This window comes from Enoplosus armatus, chromosome 15, assembly GCF_043641665.1.
Source record: "Enoplosus armatus isolate fEnoArm2 chromosome 15, fEnoArm2.hap1, whole genome shotgun sequence".
Taxonomy (NCBI): domain Eukaryota; kingdom Metazoa; phylum Chordata; class Actinopteri; order Centrarchiformes; family Enoplosidae; genus Enoplosus; species Enoplosus armatus.
The window spans coordinates 13,334,014-13,354,466 of record NC_092194.1 but is presented as its reverse complement, the minus strand read 5'-3'; the positions used below and the strand labels follow the sequence as shown (position 1 = coordinate 13,354,466).

At 41.2% G+C, this 20,453-nt stretch overlaps 2 protein-coding genes and 1 long non-coding RNA gene across 4 annotated transcripts; 2 read left to right on the top strand and 1 right to left on the bottom strand.

Annotated features, from left to right (window-relative positions):
• The first annotated feature begins 2,012 nt into the window (after nucleotides 1–2,012).
• LOC139297652 (platelet-activating factor receptor-like) lies at nucleotides 2,013–6,419 on the top strand. Of its 2 annotated transcripts, XM_070920415.1 has the most exons (3): nucleotides 2,013–2,031; nucleotides 2,582–3,758; nucleotides 6,403–6,419. In XM_070920415.1, the coding sequence occupies exon 2, from the start codon at nucleotides 2,591–2,593 to the stop codon at nucleotides 3,746–3,748; it is 1,158 nt and encodes a 385-aa protein (XP_070776516.1). In that variant the 5' UTR covers nucleotides 2,013–2,031; nucleotides 2,582–2,590; the 3' UTR covers nucleotides 3,749–3,758; nucleotides 6,403–6,419. The 2 variants fall into 2 exon arrangements, with proteins under 2 accessions (XP_070776516.1, XP_070776515.1); XM_070920414.1 differs by lacking the exon at nucleotides 6,403–6,419 and having other exon boundaries at nucleotides 2,582–3,794.
• On the top strand, nucleotides 6,412–8,313 carry LOC139297653 (platelet-activating factor receptor-like). Its single transcript, XM_070920416.1, has one exon. It carries the CDS (start codon nucleotides 6,412–6,414, stop codon nucleotides 7,567–7,569), a length of 1,158 nt encoding a protein of 385 aa, XP_070776517.1. The 3' UTR covers nucleotides 7,570–8,313.
• Nucleotides 8,314–8,445: 132 nt separating this feature from the next.
• LOC139297654 (uncharacterized) lies at nucleotides 8,446–9,192 on the bottom strand. The gene is made up of 3 exons (XR_011598487.1): nucleotides 9,130–9,192; nucleotides 9,001–9,028; nucleotides 8,446–8,902 (listed from the first exon to the last, which is right to left on the bottom strand). It is a non-coding gene; the product is annotated as an uncharacterized lncRNA (long non-coding RNA).
• Between the last annotated feature and the right edge of the window lie 11,261 nt (nucleotides 9,193–20,453).

Genomic DNA, 20,453 nt, shown 5'->3' with positions numbered 1-20,453 from the left:
TATATGTATTTACATTACATTTACATTTAAGTTAATGTTAAAAGTTACACATATCCAATAACGTACTTCGAACCAAACCACATCTCACATAAACTGCTCTCCATTTCATGACCAAGACAAATCTCACTCACTTGCTGTGGAATCTCTTGAATCCACACCCAAACCACGATCAACAAGATTTTTTTCTACAGTGTAAGCCTGTATACCCAGCAATGGCACAGCACGTCTGGCAGTCATGCAGGGCACAACCACCAAAAAGCTCTGCTCTCTTGTTCCACCGCCAAGCCATAATAACAGCAATAAGGTTGGGGAGGCTCGTTAACCTTAATCTAGGAATTACACTGTGGCACCAGGAAGAGGAGGACGTGTTGTGTTGTGTGCTTGTACATTGGAACTGGAATTAAACATTTACCACAGAGGGGGGCTGGTGCTGCTTTGAACTACATAGAGAGTGAGAGTGGTGGTTCATGCAGTTCACACAGTGCTGTGTGTGGAGTCTCACCTGGGCGAAAATCACTCCACCACTGTACACTATTTGAAACAGGAGAATTCATCTGCGCTTTTTATTAGCCTCTTCCTCCCCTGTGTGGTTAAAATGCATTACTGCACACTTGCCTTGGCTGCTGATAAGCGAGAATAAGAACCAGTTAAATCTGACATTGTTTTATATGTGCTTACAAGTGAATCATTACTGAAATATCTAATGTCCAGTTCTTATATACTTTAAATATATACAAATATGGCAATCTCCATATCTTTTGTTTAAGTTGGAAGTAGTGAATTTATGGACAAGAGGTGCATTTTAACACAACGAGGAAGTGGATATCATCAAATCAATATTTCATCCTTGTGCACACAAGCATGTGTGTGTGTATTTGTGTGTATATCATTTTACAATGTACCAAGAGGAGGGATGGGGACAATACAGTGGGTGCTGGGGTGTCTCTGCACACCCCTAAAGAACGATTAAGGCCTACTAATGACATTAAATTAAGTATCAATCTGTATTTAGACTAGGTGATTAATTGTCATCATTTGGACTAATAGCCCCAATCATGACTCACTGAGATAGAAACTTTTTTAATCAGAGGTCTGACAGCCTGTAAATTAATCAGAGGCGTCAGATTTTTAATGTAAAATATGATAATGATAAGATAAAATCAAACTTGAGTGAGACAGACTTAGACAGACTTTATGTTTCCAAATTTGGGGCAAATTAAAGTTGGTGTTGTGACAATCAAATTCTGGAGGGGAGTGTGTCTTTAATGCCCACAGTTTAAAGTGATATTCACCAACACACAGTGGCCTATGTGGTGATAATGACTTATTGTAGCTTTATAACACCTTGATGTTGTGTGATGTGTGAAAATAAAATCCTTGATATATTGAACCTACTATAATTTATATAGCCGACACCACATTATTGGTGTTGTCTCCACTTGCTCAGAAAAATGTTTTACATATTGCTAAGAACAGGGAAATACAATTACAGGTTTAACATTTTTTTGTTTTGAGGGACAGGAACAAACACCACATGGGATACACAGGAAGATATATCCCCTACCGTATTTCCAGACAGCAAATAAGCATACTGATATGTCAAACTATTCCTTTAATATGTATTAAAAGAAACAGCACATTTCCATCATTTATGCTTTCTTTAACCACAAGAAGAATGGTCTCTGAAGAGTTTTAACCCTCAAACAAAGTGTGCTGGGAGGTATGCTAATACACGAGTCATGTGTCAAACACTCAGCAGTACTATTATTCAACTCATCATTTCAAGTCACATAAAACATATTGCTAAGAACCGGGAAATACAATGGACGGACAGGAACAAACACGATATGGGATATACGGGAAGATAGAGAGGTGGGTATGCATGTCGCACCAGACAAGTTCACACACCTCCTTCGTCTTTGAAGCACTCCCACGGAAAGACACAAACACGCCCATTCAGTCAGTTTATAACTACTGAGCCATTCACAGCGTTCACAGCCTGAGAGATAGAAGAGGAGGAGAAGCAGCGTGGTAAGTCGACAGCCTGTGATTTGCTCTTTTATTCTTTTTCTTTAAAGCGTGACATACATGATGTCATAATGTATGACATATCGAGGCAGGCTAATCAAATCAAGCCTGTTTTAAACTGTTAAACTGGACAAATCAAAATGATTAAACTCACCAAAGAGCTGCGACTTCAATATTGGCAATTAATTAATCAGTTAGAAGATGCAGCACAGAGAGCTCACAACTGAGAAGAAAGCTTACTTTTAATACTTACCTATGAGTGAGGTAGGTCAAAGTGCTTTTGAAAAACAGCAGTCAGACTAAACTTACACACTAAGATTATAATGTTCATTTTTTGCTGGAAAAAATTCACAAAATATTAGAAACTGTGGTTGAATCAACATCTCTAAACATTAAGGAAGGATTTATTGCATCACTGTTGTATTAGACTGCAGTTAAGCTGGGTTTACCTAATAAACTGGTAACTGAGTGTACTTCTTTTGTCTAAAGAACCATCAGAATGCTTTATGTTGTGATGGGACATTACACTGATGTTGATATGTTTCATCTCCAGCAGACAGAAATGCTGGCCTCAACTACAGAACAAGTTACCACAACAGGTCTGGGTTCTGAAGCCCGTAATGACTCAACCTTCCTGGACTCTGAGTTTCGTTATGTCCTCTTCCCCGTTGTCTATGGCATCATCTTCATCCTGGGCCTCTTCGCTAACCTCTACGTGCTGTTCGTCCTGCGCTGCCTCCGTGAAGCCAAGGCCATGGGTGAAATCCACATCTACATGGCAAACTTGACCATCGCTGATCTCCTTTTTGTGTGTGCCCTTCCCTTCTGGATTGGCTATTATAGTCGCCGTGGTAACTGGGTCTACACAGACTTCATGTGCCGGCTGACTGGCTCATTGTTCTTCATCAACGCCTACTGCTCCATCCTCTTCCTCGGAGCCATCAGCGTCAATCGATACTGGGCAATCACCCGGCCTCTGGATGCGGCCTCTTCAGACCACAGGCGTCGTGGGATCATCATGTGCGTTGTCATCTGGGTGTTGACCGTGTCGATGGCTATTCCAAGTCTGGCGTTTCCAGGGACCAACATTGACGAGAACAACGTCACTCGCTGTTTCGAGGGGTACCAGAACCAAACTGATTTGCAGAAGAAAACAGTGGCTGCCACTCATTTTGCAATAATTGGAATGTTTTTTATCATCTTTTTTCTTGTCGTGGTGTGTAATTCCCTCATTGCTCGAGCGTTACTTTCTCAAGGTCCAAGGTCTGCAACAATTATATCTAGAAAGTCCAACAGGACCATGTCCTCCTCAACTAAAAGACCCAGGGGGGTGAAACAGAGAGCTCTGCAGATGTTGTTGGCAGTAGTGGGAGTGTTTGTTCTGTGTTTCCTGCCCCACCATGTAATACAAGGCCTCTGGACACTGGCAGTGTTGCAGATCAAAGAGGGCTGGGGCCACGTAGAGTGGGACCAGGGGACACTTCAGGTGCTCAATGATGCACATCAGATCACCTTGGTTCTTATGGGCCTCAACTGTATTTTGGATCCTGTAGTTTATTGTTTCGCCACCAGGAAGTTTCGAAGGTTCATCATGGCTCACATTAAAAAGTTAGGAAAGGGAGACGGGTGCTCACAGACGGTCACCTCACAGCTCTCCATAGACAGCAGGAATCAGAGCCAGAGATTCCAGAGCGAGCTCCAACAGCCCGAAATGGATTGATTTGAACATTGTAAGTGTAATATTTGTATAAAAATGATGAAAACTGTTGTGTGTGGAAGACTTCTCATGTTACCACTGATAAAAGATTACATAACTTACAGTATTTTGTTGCATCTCTGGAACTATAAGTAGTTGTCCTTAACAGTCTGTGAAATGAACATATTGAACACATTATTTAAATCCTCCCACAGGTGTTGTTTTGCCCAAAGTAGGAATCTAAAAGCAGTATACAAGTCAAGGATAATATATACAGAGAGAGCGTAGCCATCTCTTTTTAGGTGTTTAGAGCGTCTCACTAGATTCCATACAAAAACAGTAAAATATGTCATCATGAGATTGTTGTTGTCTCCCATCAGATAAGTTACAGTTTTTTTCTTTAGCTTTGCCTGGACAAGTTACTTCCAGTTTTGTGAAACCAGGGAACAGAGGTAATAATGCTTGAGCTGTTTCCCCTCTGGCATCCAATATTGCAACATATGTCTCACGGTAGAAAATCTCATGATTCACTGAACAAAGAAAACCAAAGTTTATTCAGCAATTTGCTGCATATGTACTACTGTATTTTTTTGTATACTGTGAGCTCACCTGCTGTTGCAAAACAGATTTATGATGCATTTTCTATTCTGTGGAACAGCTTTTGTTATCTTGAATTGCACCAAAAAAAAAGCGTGAACTGTTATTTTGATCTTCCGAAAGGAAAAGATGCTGGTTTTACTCAAAATAGCCATGCATGGTTTATGGTATATATAATCTTGTACTTGAAATTTCATGTATACCATGTGTTTAATTTGCTGTATCGTGATGGTTAGAGTAAATTAAAAAGTCAGTTTTTGACATATAAACAACCAGGGAGACATCTACCCATCAACAGGACATACATATTCACTCAGCTAGAACTACAGATCTGTGAGTTTTACCACATTCAGACTGTGTTAAATAACTTGAGTAAAAGTAGAATAATCAAAGTACATTCTTTTGGTTGGGACCAAATAATCAACTCACCATGGATCCCTAACTGCAGATCAATTCAGGCAATGATCTGTTTGAAAGTGATTCTCCTCAAGCCATGATATTCCCACAGCAGTAAGACTGCAGCTAAACTTTCCGGCAGAGCCGCTTGCGCTCTGTGGTGCACGTACATGGTGCCTCGTGGGCACCTCCGCTCAAGCTGCCCTAACAAGATCTCTCCAGCTCTGGATTGATCTGGGTCCTCCAGCACAGCCAAAATAGATTAGTGAGCTTGATGATCAAGGCCAGGAGAGAGGACGAAGGCAGCTATTCTTAAATTCTCATCGCTTACTGTAAGTCGAGGAAAGCGGCACAGAATTGCAGGACAAAGATCTTCTCGTGAGATCTGTTCTTCACCACTGTACACTGTTTGAAGCACGATAATTCCTTTGCTCTTTTTATTAGCCTCTTCCTCCCCGTGTGGTTTAAATGCATTACTGTACACTTGCCTCAGCTGCTGCTAAGAACCAGTTTGACACTGTTTGTATGGACATAGAGAACCACACAAGAAATCGATAGGTTAAAGCTAGCTAGGTATATTATGCCTATCCAGCTGGGGAGTTGTCTTTTCCTCTTCCTACAGCACATACCTTGAGGGAAATCATGAAAGTACTTTTGTAGTCTGATTTGTGGTTTCGTGGCATCTGTGGCAATCATAATATAATATTAATAATGAAGACACCCATCGTAATAAATGACATTAAAATAGCATCCTTTTGTATGTAGCTGCATTGCTTGCAGGTATATTGCTACACATAGCCTCATAGTAATGTTGCTAATACTAGCTTTAGGTGTAATAAATTGAAGTCTGTTATTTCATATTGCTTTTCTTCCAATGTGGCCAGAGCAGGCTAGCTATGTCATTTGATATTTACCTGGAATGAAGTTGGCTGTTTTGTAAATTATGTCATGTTCATGCACATTGCACTCTTTAAAGAGGGAGAAAGAGCTGAGGGAGGCAGCAAAGAGAAGTAATTCTTTGGAAACCTGGTTTCAGAGCAGCAGCCAGTCAACATGTGAATTATCACTTAAAGTGAATCTCTTTTTTGATTTGATTTGATATATTTATCTAATATTAATATCCATATCTTTTGTTAAAGTTGGAAAAAGTTGTTAATTGAGAATTGTGAAAACTTGACGGAAGGGAGCAAAGAGACATGGCGGTAGATATGCGTGTTGCACCATCAGGGGTTTTCTAGAAGACTGAAAGGAGTTTGCCTTGACCTCTGAAACACTCCCACTGAAAGACACAAACACGCCCATTCAGTCAGTTTAGCCGTACTTTACAGCTACTGAGGCATTCATAGCGTTCACACCCTGAGACACATTAGAGGAGAGGAAGCAGTCTGGTAAGTCGACAGCCTGTCATTTTTTAATTTTCTTTAAAAAAACAGTACAACATATCAAGCCTGTTTTAAACTTTAACGCTGACTGGGACTAATTAAAATGAGACTGCCTGCGGTGTCTTTAAGGACACATTAAACATTAAGGAAGGATTTATTGCATCACTGTTGTATTAGACTGCAGTTAAGCTGGGTTTACCTAATAAACTGGTAACTGAGTGTACTTCTTTTGTCTAAAGAACCATCAGAATGCTTTATGTTGTGATGGGACATTACACTGATGTTGATATGTTTCATCTCCAGCAGACAGAAATGCTGGCCTCAACTACAGAACAAGTTACCACAACAGGTCTGGGTTCTGAAGCCCGTAATGACTCAACCTTCCTGGACTCTGAGTTTCGTTATGTCCTCTTCCCCGTTGTCTATGGCATCATCTTCATCCTGGGCCTCTTCGCTAACCTCTACGTGCTGTTCGTCCTGCGCTGCCTCCGTGAAGCCAAGGCCATGGGTGAAATCCGCATCTACATGGCAAACTTGACCATCGCCGATCTCCTTTTTGTGTGTGCCCTTCCCTTCTGGATTGGCTATTATAGTCGCCATGGTAACTGGGTCTACACAGACTTCATGTGCCGGCTGACTGGCTCATTGTTCTTCATCAACACCTATAGCTCCATCCTCTTCCTCGGAGCCATCAGCGTCAATCGATACTGGGCAATCACCCGGCCTCTGGATGCGGCCTCTTCAGACCACAGGCGTCGTGGGATCATCATGTGCGTTGTCATCTGGGTGTTGACCGTGTCGATGGCTATTCCAAGTCTGGCGTTTCCAGGGACCAACATTGACGAGAACAACGTCACTCGCTGTTTCGAGGGGTACCAGAACCAAACTGATTTGCAGAAGAAAACAGTGGCTGCCACTCATTTTGCAATAATTGGAATGTTTTTTATCATCTTTTTTCTTGTCGTGGTGTGTAATTCCCTCATTGCTCGAGCGTTACTTTCTCAAGGTCCAAGGTCTGCAACAATTATATCTAGAAAGTCCAACAGGACCATGTCCTCCTCAACTAAAAGACCCAGGGGGGTGAAACAGAGAGCTCTGCAGATGTTGTTGGCAGTAGTGGGAGTGTTTGTTCTGTGTTTCCTGCCCCACCATGTAATACAAGGCCTCTGGACACTGGCAGTGTTGCAGATCAAAGAGGGCTGGGGCCACGTAGAGTGGGACCAGGGGACACTTCAGGTGCTCAATGATGCACATCAGATCACCTTGGTTCTTATGGGCCTCAACTGTATTTTGGATCCTGTAGTTTATTGTTTCGCCACCAGGAAGTTTCGAAGGTTCATCATGGCTCACATTAAAAAGTTAGGAAAGGGAGACGGGTGCTCACAGACGGTCACCTCACAGCTCTCCATAGACAGCAGGAATCAGAGCCAGAGATTCCAGAGCGAGCTCCAACAGCCCGAAATGGATTGATTTAAACATTGTAAGTGTAATATTTGTATAAAAATGATGAAAACTGTTGTGTGTGGAAGACTTCTCATGTTACCACTGATAAAAGATTACATAACATACAGTATTTTGTCTATGTAATTTACAGAATTTCTTTAATGTGGTCTCACACACATTGTCTTGACATTTGATCTCCGCATACTGCAGGAGCTGTGTTCTGAATTGCATCAGTTCTTCTTCTCTTCCTGTTCAAGGAAGTTCAAGCTGAAAAGCAGAAGTTTTGCCTGGCCATCTATTTTTTTGGTGTTTAAAGTGGAGCTTCTCTCTAGATTACACACACACACACACACACACACACACACACACACACACACACACACGGTAAAATATGTGATAATGAGATTGTGTCACCCATCAGATAAGTTACAGTTTTACTACTTTATTTCTGTTATTGTGAAATCAGGGAACAGAAGGAATAATGCTTGAGCTATGTTTCCCCTCTGGCATCCAATATTGTGACATATGTCTCACGGTACAAAGTCCCATTATTCACTGCAACAAAGAAAGCCAACACTTATTATATTCAGCTATCTGTTGTATATGTACTATACTGTATTTTTTATATACTGTGACTTTACCTGCTGTCGCAAAACAGATTTATGATGCATTTTCTATTCAGTGCAACAGCTTATGTTCTCTTGTATTGTGCTCAGTTCTTTTTTACTCCATACAGCAACCTCTTGTGATTAAAGATTCATTTGTGTGTTTAATTTGCTGTCTCGGGATGGTTGAAGTAAATTAAAAAGTTAGTTTCTGACATAAAAACAAGCAGGGAGATATCTACCCATCAACAGTTCAAGCGATTTGAGACACGGAAAATCGTAGTAAATTACAGGTTTTATTAACATGTACAAACGCAGAGAAAGAAAGTCCTCTTACTGTTTGGTGGGAACATTTTCAAAACAGCTGGAACTACAGATCTGTGGATTATACTACATTCAGATTGTGTTAAATAACGTGTGTGAAATTAGATTAAATCAAACAAAAAACATACTTTCAAGTCATCCACACACTTACAAACAGTGTATGGCAAACCTCATCTGTCAAGTTAAAGGTAATGCTGAGCTTTATATGCATAAAAGATATGATACTTCAGTCTGCTGCTGAACAAAATGCTCATTTGGTCATTTTTCTTCTTTTTATTGCACATCTCCACCTTCCCACAGATGTTCATGACAGACCTGAGTACACGTTGTCCTCATTCATGTTGGTGGGGTCAAGATCAGTGTAGGCTTGGTTGGTGTTTGTGTAGTTCATGTACACATCTCCGTCACTGTCAGTCTGTGGCAAACCGCCCCTGGTGTGCAGAAAAAAATATAGACAGCCTTCTGACTCAGCTTGTGAATAAATTGCAAACAGAAACGTAAATATCATTATATGCCTGTAGAGACTTACTTTGGTGACTTTTCAGGTCCAGGAAAACCTTTAAGAAAAAACACATAAAAACCAAGACACTGAAGTGATCCACAGAACATTTGCTTAAGGTATTTGACACAAAAGGAAATGCTCTATGGTGTTCTTTACCTTTAGCTGCAGTGTTGGAGGTGATCAATGTGTCACCAAGTCTTTGCCAGCACAGCCAAAAAAGAATAGTGAGGTTGATGATCAGGGACAGGAGAGAGAGAGCGATGGCAGCTATTCCTAAATTCTCACCAACTATTGAAAGCCGGGGGAAACAGCACAGAATTGCAGGAGAGAGGCTTTAGTTGTAGGTCACAGCAAAATGAACAACAGTCATACATACTTGTGTGTGACAAATATGAACATTTTGTTATTGTTGTTAGTTGTTCAAGTAATGTCGGCATTGCATTACTTGCCAACCAGAGGGCAAAGTTTAATTTTCTTTACCTTTACCAACCAAATTTAAATAACTGATTAGTTGGGCACTTGGGATCAGTGGAAACACACTATAAACACTGATATATTACCACCTTTTAAGTTTACATAGCTAAAATAGTTAGCAAACAATTCTAGATCTAGATCCACCAACTCTTGAGGTAAATACTGTATATGTCTCTTTAGCTGCTAAATGCTGGACAATGTTCATCAGCTAGTTGCTAAATGGCAGCAGGTATCAAGGATTTTAGAGGGTTTTTGCTGAAAACAGCTGCCTGCTGTGGCCAGAAACAAGGCGATGAGAGCAGTGAGAGGGAACCAAAACAGTAAAGTTGTGGGCTGGACAGTTACACAATGAGCCGAAAGACCCAATACAGCTCCGTAGAGCTGAAGAGTCAGGTGATAATTGTCTGTTTGTTACTACCAGCTACCCCTTTCACATACAAGCAGTCCTGTGATCCTTTGTTAATATGAAACAACTGTAACAAACATGTTTGTTATGTCATGTGTTTAAGTGAAAAAATGTATATAAATAAGTATCAAGGCTGGTATTGACCTCAAAATCACTATAGTTTTTTTCCCCATTGGTCTTCCTACCTACTGTAGTATGTTATATAAGTTTTGGCTCTAAATTAGGCCAGTACTTGTTCAGAGCATGTTAAATAATTGTCTGTAATCCATTGTGTAACCAATGTGTGCTCATAAAATCTAAAAAGAAAATCATTAGTGTCTAGACCGATGATGAGTCCATTGCCAGTCATCAGCATTAAAAAAAAAAAATTGGGTAAAAATATATACATATAAAATATAAAAATGTCCCTCTCATTTCATTTAGATATGCAGCAAATCAAAACAGACCACCAACCTGTTGCACGCATGGAGATAATACAGACTGTGTGGTTACGGCTCACGCTCTCATTACATGCCTTGGCACAGCAGCGGTAAAGCCCGCTCTGCTCTGGCTCGGTGAGCGTCAGATTCCTACTGAAGCCCACTTTTTTCCAGATCTGATTTTCCAGGCGTTGCCAGGACCAAGTGATGGAGTCTGGCATGGTCAGAGCACGGCAGTGCAGGTGGACTCTTTGACCTGCTGCAACTGGGTAATCTGGTGTGGCCACCAGCTGCAGAGGAGGCAGCTTATCTGGTGACAAATGGAGGATGATGGATGGAGGAAGGAGAGAGTAGAGATGAAAACAGTTACAGACAGAAGATATTGGTCTGGAAGTAAAAGTCCCATTAATTTTGCCCATCGACAATGTTACTTGACCCACAGTTGGAGCTCTTCTAGAAAGAGCATGAAGCTCTCCCAGTTAAAGCATGAGTACAGATCAGATGTGTTCTTTGTTCTTTGATAAAACGTCGATGGTACAAACCTGTGTACACAAGAACTTCGAGGTAGACATTAACTATGACTGCCAACGTCACAGGGCTTAAAATTCTGTAACGTGCGGCGCTAACGGTGTGTGGAAGCTAAAGATTAGTGCTGAGAAAACTGAATACACAATCTGCAGCTTAAATTAATTTACTTTTAAATTCTGGGTCAACTATCCAACAACTATGCGGCGTGTTTTGTCCTCAGCTGCAACAATGAAGTGCTTTGCATCCGCAATTGCTCAGATTTGTACCTCTGACTGGCCTCTTCTCCGTGGCAACAGCCCGTTGAGGCTAATGGGTATTGTAGTATTTAGAGCACTCTGCTGCGCCAAAATTACAGACAAAACATTTCTCGTTTTTCTCGGAAACGAAGTTGAAATAATTAAAACTGGTGGCCATAGGATCATTACATCATCTGGGTGAGTCCTGTGCTTCCATGTTAAGTAACATTAAGAATATCAAAATATTCGATATGGGAAAAGTGCTTTGAACTTCACACTTCTATACCTACCATCAGCGTTGTCCCTGTGAGCATGTTAGTATGCCAACATAAACATTTATCTCAAAAGACTCTTGATTTTAATTGTTTAATTTGATTGGAATTACTAACAAATCACATGCTGTATTACCGTCCACATCCACTGTAGTGCTAGATATTTCCGGGTGAGAAGTATACCACATAGGCCTTGTCGTCTGCAATGTCACTGTAAGGACAACAAGAACACGAATAAAACAGTATATTTGAAACCTACACTCTGTTATTACATTCATTGGTAAAAATGTCCTTACCTGTGCTCTCACACAAAAAGAACAGGAGAAAAAACCTAAGCAGCATGTTGTTTTAAGAAGAACAAAAACGCCACACTGACTTCAGGCAAACAGGTACAGAAATGAATCAACTGCTATAATCAAAGCACAGGTGAGAATGGAGGAAGTATGAGACTGGGAAACTGAAAGAAAGGGAAGTTTCAAGTTCCTTTTCCAACAACTGTGCAGAAATTATTAATATCATCCCCTAATTTCTTAAACAAAACAAGCAGCAGAATGCAATGTGTCCACCTCCTATACAACGAGAGTAACACAAACACAAATGCACATATTAGCATAAAAATAATCATAATTAAACCTAATCTCACCCATGAAAGCCTTCAGTTTGTAAAATTTAAAATCCGTCAATCAATTTATGACCTGCAGGAAAAACAGTTAACCAGACTCCACAGAACTTTTAATGGTTTTTTAAATTTCAGAGCTGCCGGGCAAGTCTATCAGACTCTCAACACACTTGGTTTCGAACATTTCATATCTCCGACAGTGGTCACCTTCAGGCTCAGGCTGTGATGGCAGCTGAGATTGTTGCTGTTGGACAGTTTGACACCAGACCTCTTACCTGAGGCAAACTCTCACTGGCTGCTAGAGCGGGTCAGGAGAGGCAAGTGGATTTTATACTGCATACATCAGACTGTGTGTGCAAATGAAACCAACACACAGGGTGGTCAAAAAACCCCAAAAACGTTTGTATAGTTTCACAATACTGTTTGGAAGATTATAACGTTTTTGTTGAGAAACAAAGTAGTGATGATTCAACTCTGTGGACATTTTTTAAGTTCCTCATTCATGGTTTGGTTGTATTAAATTGCATTATATTGTTAGGTGTTCCCATTACTTTGTCCACCCTCTGCTCAACAGCAGTGGTCACCAAACACTCTCATACTTTCATATTTACTTGTTTTTGTCAATTGTGAGGACTTTGAATATTTTGTCGAGGCTCACCTAAACCTTAACCATAACTATACGCTATATGCAGAACATTACCATAAGTTGTGTGTAAATATATAATAAATATAATGTTGTCCCCACATTGTGTTTATGTGCACAGCTTTCTGTCCACACATTGCGAGTGGGAACATGTTTTGGTATCTTTCATTCCTGAATTCCTGACATCCATCCTTTATCTCTATCTGTCTCTCTCAACATTCCTATTTTGTTTTCCATGGAAGGAAACAAAAAAGACAGGCCTACTGTGCTGTAGAGCTGCACTCTGCTATACTAACTCATGGTGATAGTCTATTACTATCTTTGTATGTTACATATATTCTGGCACATGGCACAAGTTAGACATTACGGTTATGTCCCTGAAATGTAGGAAGTGGCTTCTCTTGCTTCATGAGACTGTTGCTAAAACAAACAGCTGCCGTTTCTTACTACAGAGCAAAACCTTCGAGGGTGGCAGGGAACAGCTACAGATAAGATACAGATAATGTAGCAATACCACCATGTAAAAGACTCAAGTAAAAATGCAAAGAGTAAGTATTAAAGTCTCATCAGCAAAAGGTATCAAACATGAAGTCGTACAAAATGGAAATATTTAAGCACAGTTCTTCAGTAGACATTTACTTTTGTGTCATGGCCTTCTAATAGTTTATTATTTCTTAAATGGTGAACAACAGGAATTCATGATACCTCCTACATTAGTTCATACACTGACTAATCATGAGCCATGCTTTTATGCAATACTTAATCATGTGTTTTGTATTATAAAGCGTTACCACCCAAAAGCATCATCTATCATTTATTTTTCTGTCAGTAAAGTTGAGGCCCACTTTACAGTCTTATCAAGTCAGCTTTATTTAGTACTATGGAAGCTAAGGTTTGCAGTTTTTATCACACACACTTTGACTGGGACGACACAATGAGTAAACCTCCGTCTCATCCATTCTGCCTTTCACTTCCTGCCTCATTCTGAATTTCGAGCGTCATTGGAATCACATGACTGCAAACAATTTATTGGAGCGTGCCTGGAGCTTCGTTGTTGTGCCCGTATATATAAACAGCACAAATCAGAGTTAACATCAGAATTATACCTGTAGTTGCCACGAGCAATAAAAAAACAGAAACAACAACTTGGTTTCATTGCCACACAGTCAATGTGGAATTTTGAAATAGACACGATGAAGAAATGTGATACAAACGTCACATAAATCACAATGCTAAATGGCATTCAGACCCACAGTAATGCTGCAGCGTGAAATGTGGATGTTTAGAGTATTTTTAGAGGGTGACCATCCTTGCTTATATCGTTGGCACTATTTCCTGAAATATGAGGTGTTAGATGATGTTTCTCATCCCACCCTGTGCCGATCTGTGACTTCCTCTTAATGAAGTTGTGTACACCAGAGGGGACAGAGGAACCTCTCTCTCTCTGTCTCTCTCTGAGAGGAAGATAGATGGTGATACTGTATAATTATCTATGTCTGTGTCATATGTGTGTGTATGATGTGTGCATATACATGTGTCTGTGTGTGTCTTCTCCCAAAGTCATTATTCTTCATTATTCTTCTATTATTCATTACTCATTCATTATTACCGCTGGCTACAGTCATGCCTGTTGGTTTGCATTGCAGACACCACTGTGGCCCCCCTGCCGATAGATGACAGGAGAATAATGGGGCAAAGTTTGTGTGACGTGTGCATGTGCATATACACATGTGTATTATTGTCCCATGAGTTTATATTGTTTTTACCGACTCAGACATAACAAAAAACATATTTCATGTTATACGTTAATGACTACCTCTATGAACATTGATTGTATTGATCTCTAGGGGGCAGCATCCACCTACTGACTGAATGAAATGAGCAATGTGAATCCGTGGACACAGTGGGGAAATGTGGGGAAGTGAAGGAACCAAGCAGGTCTAACAGTCATTATTTGACAGTTTTCCTTCAATAAATAATGTCAAACAAAAACACATGAATCTATATTTCCTCAATAAGTGTGTTAATGCACCATCTACAATATCATCAGGCTGTTGTGCACTCTCAGGTGTGCAAAGAGAAAATAAAAATCAATTGGGAAAGTCTTGTTACTAACTGGGGAGGGTACAATTCAGCAGTCCAGTAGCACAAAATATACCCTGTATATTGTCATTGGCACATTAAACAAAATAAAGAAATGAATAACAAACTGGATTATGGAGCAATTTGGTTCCTGCAAAGAGCAGATGTCTAACATACTTTTTACAGAGATCTAAGGACAGAATCAGTGTTTGGAGGAGGTCTGATGGAAGATTTATTGGTTGTGGAGAGAAAAAGAAAAAGTATGTTAAAGCAAATAACTTTTGGTGAACAGCAGGCACTGTGTGACAATAACAGGTTAAAGATGAATGCTAAAACGTAGTGTTACAGTTGCACAAGTAGAGGAGAGTCAGCAAACAGACTCAGTGATGTCAGTTACACAGCAATATCTATCTGAAATTTGCTTGCATTAGCTAACATTAGCCAACATGGGCTACAGCTTTAGAGTTAGTTTAATTGGACAAGGGTGCGTTAAGGATTCAACTTTTCATTTGCCTGAGGAAGAGAGTTATTTCTTCTTTCAAAAGTTACACAGTGTCACTTTAAACCTGAAATAACAAGCAAACATTAGCTTTCATTTGGAGTCGTGTTTTGGGTCACTTGATGAGAAAGGTGAGATTGAACCAAAACAGTAAAGCTGTGGGCCGGACCCTTTGAGATTACATATAAGGCGCCCCTGAACGTCTATTTCATCATAAAAAAAAACCCTGGTGAAAAGTACCAGACTCATGCATGTGACGGTGGGTTCTCCATTTTCCTGAGCAGCTTCAGCTTGAACACATACAGTCATCAACCACTGGGTGGTGCTCAGTACTCATAGTTTCCGGCTCTTTCTATTTGTTCATGCATCAAAGCCTCAGAATATACAGTAGCCTTTATTACAGGCTTTTTTTCCCCCTGTGATCCCCAACCATCAGTCTGAAATCTTAGTTGTTTGATATGCGTGGCTATAGGTTATGTTCCTATTAACTGATTAACTAATGAGAAGTCCACCAGGCAGGTTTTCTAGTTCACTGGAAGATTGGAAATTGTCACTCAACAGCAGAAATATTGAGTGTATTTACATGTGTACGACACAACAAGCATTTTAGTTTGTTTTTTTGTGATATTAATCAAATCTTAATCACAGTCAGCTTCTTTGGCTGGAGATAATGTAAAAATATCTCTTCTTTTAGGAGACTATTTTCTGGTTTATAGGTTCATTTCCTTCAGTTGAATTCATGCTTTTGTCTACAGCACAACCAGACACTTCAGTCTTCAGTGTCAGCGTGGCAGTCTCTGGCTCTGGAGTGTTTTTCTGTTCACACTTGAATAGCTGTTTCCCTCCTCGTGTGCTTTCACTTTGTCTGTGTGTGTTCTGAACATTAGCCCCATGGGGGGGTTACAGTCACTTCGTTATGACAAAAATACATTATTATGTTGCTGAGTGGAGAAAGCCTGAGATTCAGTCAGAGATTTCCTCTTTGAGACAGTCGTTCTTGATGACCCAAATGAAATATGAAGGCATTGTGTGTGTGTGTGTGTGTGTGTGCGAGCAGAAACACGAAGGGGTGCACTCATCCCTGCATCATTTCTTGATGGATAACTTTCCTCCCTCCTCTCGTCACGCGTTGGTTGTCACAGTGATGACGAGTGGCTTCCTTCTGCTTTTCTGGCGGGCGGTGGGATGTGACAGTCGTACGGGCAGCTGCCAGCACTGTTTCTCACTGCTCTTCCTCCTACAGACCCCCCCCCCCACTACCTCTGATACTCCCCCATCCCAGTTCAAATGATAAGCTCCTCACTTATTGACTATTTTACCAGTCCTCTCCTGAGCAATCCACAACACAGCATCTTAAACTATGAATATCATTTCTTTCTCCCCCATCTCCCTCAGCTGACCTGTGTGATGCTTCAGAAATAATAACAGCACTGAGAACAGCAACAGCAGTGACAAGAGCTATTACAACGCCGTGCAACACAACAACAGAGGACAGACAGCACTCAACTCCAGATGGGCGCTTCCTGTGCCAGGCAGGAAATGGCACTGAGATCCCTCGCCATCATATTTCATTTTAGCAGAGAACAGAGATGATCATCACTTCATCTTCAGCACATCCACCCCAACGGGTGAGCTGTAAATTCATTTCAGTTTTTTTGTTCTCCTTCTCTGCATGGATCCCACTTGGGTTGTTGTCATCATCGGCGAGAAATACTGGGCATTCAAACTCCAATATTTTTGCCTCAGAGCCTTTCCTCTCCCTGCTGCGGCGTCTCTGTGGGTGGAATAGAGATGATTCCATCGCGGCTGACCACACACAGATGCGCACAACTGCATGACGTGTGTGCTCGTGTGCAGTCAAACACACTTACTTATATATATAAGACTTACCTTAAAACTGTCACAAATGTATTGCTTCTGTAATGCATCAATGCAACTATGGCTGCGGCTGCCATGGGCCTGCTTGACTCTCAACACTACAGTTATTATGTTTAGTCGTAGTTCTATTACTATTAAAGCTGTTAATGCTATTATTAATCTCAGCTATTATTACAGATGTAACTACTACTATCAGTCATATTTCCATTATTAATATAATTATAGCTGCTATTTCTACTGCTAGTGCTGCCATACATCTCTGCCTGTCTGCTTGTCTGCTTGTCTGTCTGTCTGTCTGTCTGTCTGTCTGTGTCTCTACGTCTATCTCTCTCTCTGTCTCTTTCTGTCTGTCTATCTGTCTCTCCCCCTCTCTCTTTCTCCCTCCCTCTCTATGTCTCTCTCTCTCTCTCCCCCTCCCTCTCTCTCTCTCTCTCTCAAACCCAACCGGTCAAAGCAGATGACCGCCCACCTAAAGTCTGGTTCTACTCGAGGTTTCTGCCTCTTAAAGGAAGTTTTTCCTTGCCACTGTCGACAAAGTGCTTGCTCATGGTGGGAACTGTTGGGTCTCTGTAATAACATTATAAAGAGTCGGTCTAGACCTGCTCTATTTGTAAAGTGTCATGAAATGACTTTTGTTGTGATTTGGCGCTATATAAATAAAATTGAAGTGAATTGAATTGACTATGCATGTCATTCAAAGCTGCAAAGGATGTATTTGCAATCATTAACAAACAGTGACATGAAAACGTGTACATTATAACAACCATACCATATTTAATTTTGGCAAATAACCCAGCAGTAATATGAAAAATAAGACTAACATTGGTTCAAAACAACCCCTTGTCTTGGGTGGTTTTGAGTTAACCCATGATTGTGTTGACTTTTTGTGTGAAATTTTGTGAGTCGCCCATTTATAGAACTGTGATACTACCCCTTTAAAGCCTTTTTGTGGCATTTTGTATTTATTAGATATGTCATAGTATGATGCAAACAGGAAATGCTGAGGAAGAGCGAGAGGATGATGACATGCAACATGCAAGATCCATGGCCAGAATCGAACCAGTGGAAATTGCAATCACAGTATATGTATATCTTAACTGCTAGGGTACCAGGACACAACCATTGATACATGTCTTGATTGTTGTTGTGGTTTAATGCTCAAGGATGTCTTTTTTGGGGTCTCTTGTGTTCAATATCTCTTGTTCGAGAGGGTTAGGGTTAGGGTTAGGGAGACTGCTAAAATGGCAGTGTAAATATGTTACATTAACCAAAACAGAGCCACAAACAGTCTGTTTTTTATCCTTGGTTTCGGAAACTCAGGAGGAGCAACGGAGCAGGGATCCTTCTTCCAGGATGGGCAGACATGCAATAGATGTATGAACAGAGTAGAGTAGAAATAACAATAGACATAAACATTAAACAAAGAACCTTCAGAGAAGGAAGAGTATGAAAAGGAGAAAAAACCTTAAAGGCCTGAAGGTTTTGAATTACTTGAAAAACACACCAATTTCATTTGGATATGCATGTGTTTGTGTACTTATGAATGCACATATGTGTGTGTGTGTGTGTGTGTGTGTGTATGTGTGTGTGTGAGTGTGAGTGTGAGTATGCATATGTCTGCATGTGTGCGCGGCTCCCTATGCTGCGCGGTGCAGATGATGCGCTCAGTTCTGCTGTGTAGGCCCTGTGTTGAACAGATGTCGCGGACGTTGATACTGTCCCTGCGCTGAGCGGGAACAAATTACAGGCCGAGACACACACGAGAGCACACACACACACACACACACATGCTGCAAATATAACCTTCAGATTACAGATGGCCCCTATCAGAGGCCGCCGGCTGGATTTGCAGGATGTAAATACTGAGGGGTAATCCAGCAAGGGGCAGAGGGGGTTATAACATGGGGCAGGACGGGCACCAGATGGCGGATGTGTGTGCGTGTGTGTGTGTGTGTGTTTGAGGGATGTTAAGCATGATGAGGCACTGACATTGGGATTATGGTAGTCTGTTTTTGATGTGCCACAGATGGACCTGTAGTGTTTTGTTCTCCACACTAAATGCAGGTGGATGATAGCCCTCAACATGAAACACCTTCCTTTGCACCTTCTCTTTGCCCACGTTGCATCATGGCAGAAGGTTGTGAACTTCCATTATTAGTTAATGGAGGCCCGCGCTGAGAATGACCTTGCGAAGCATGTGAACAGTAAGCTGAGTATGAGAATGCGAGTGTGAGTGCTTTGACTTTCAACCTCGATTTCCCCCGTGGTGTATGGCGAGTGATATCAGACAGACAGGGCGAAAGAGAGAAAGAAAGAAACACAAAATGTGAAAGACAAAAAGGGGAAACGGTGTTATCATATGAATGAGGCATCGTTTAATTCTTTGACTTGCAGAGGTCACAAGCCAATCGAGCTGGCACGCTATGACATGGTTTGCCATCCTGGGGAACATTTTCTCCCACACATCCTTTTTTCATTTCACCTCCTCCCCTCCTTCCTCCCCTACCCCCGTCTCTTACATCCTTTTTGTCCTTGCCTTAATTTCATCTCTTTGCACGTCATTAGCAAGCTGGCACCTAATGAATTTCTTATCTCTCCGAATTCAGTGGCTGTTGTGATAACGTTTATTGTGTTCAGTTTTACTATTCCCCACATCGGAGGCAGGGCTGTGCATGTGTGAAAGAGAGGAGGAAAGAAACAGAAAGAATGAGATAGGCAAATATTTAGACAGAGAGACAGAGGCAGAGACAAAGAAAGCTCTCACCAGTGCTGGCATTTTGGTTTTGCGTCATCCAACATTTAAGTTTAAAATGTGTGTGAGTGTGTGAGCTGTAGAGGTGGATGGCTGCACACTGGGAGGGATACAGTACGTGGAGAGACGTCGAGAGGAACAGGTGGAGGGAATGACAGAATGAAAACACAAAGGAGTGGCTGAACCTTTTTGAAAAAAAGAAAATAGGAGCCACTGATTGGACACTGATACAGTGAGGGAGTGGAGAAGAAGAAGAAGCTTAGAGATGATTAAACAAGGAGAGAAAAAAGGATGGGAGGCAGATCGAAGGACAGAGCAGTGGCAGATGGGAGTGTTCTGGTCTGTTACTAATGTTCCTCGGAAGAATTAAAGTCCAGGATGAGGTTAGCACACACACCGGCTCGTACACACACACATGCACGTCACTGTCAGCACTGTATAGGTGTTAGCGCGGGCCCCTGTAAACATCAGCAACCCCCTACTGGCTTACTTTAGTTAGTGACTTAGTGACCCGTGCAACCCCCTGCACACCAGCATCAGCCTCTGTAGCAGCGCATGGTCGATCCAAAGTGTCACCTCACTAAATACAGGCTCACACACACACACACACACACACACACACACCACTCGCTGTGGTGTTAAGCACATTCTTCTGACACCTTCCCTGATAAC

Bases quoted from the DNA above. Each gene is read 5' to 3' on its own strand.
- LOC139297652 (XM_070920415.1), top strand. From the start codon at position 2,591: ATGCTGGCCTCAACTACAGAACAAGTTACCACAACAGGTCTGGGTTCT.
- LOC139297653 (XM_070920416.1), top strand. From the start codon at position 6,412: ATGCTGGCCTCAACTACAGAACAAGTTACCACAACAGGTCTGGGTTCT.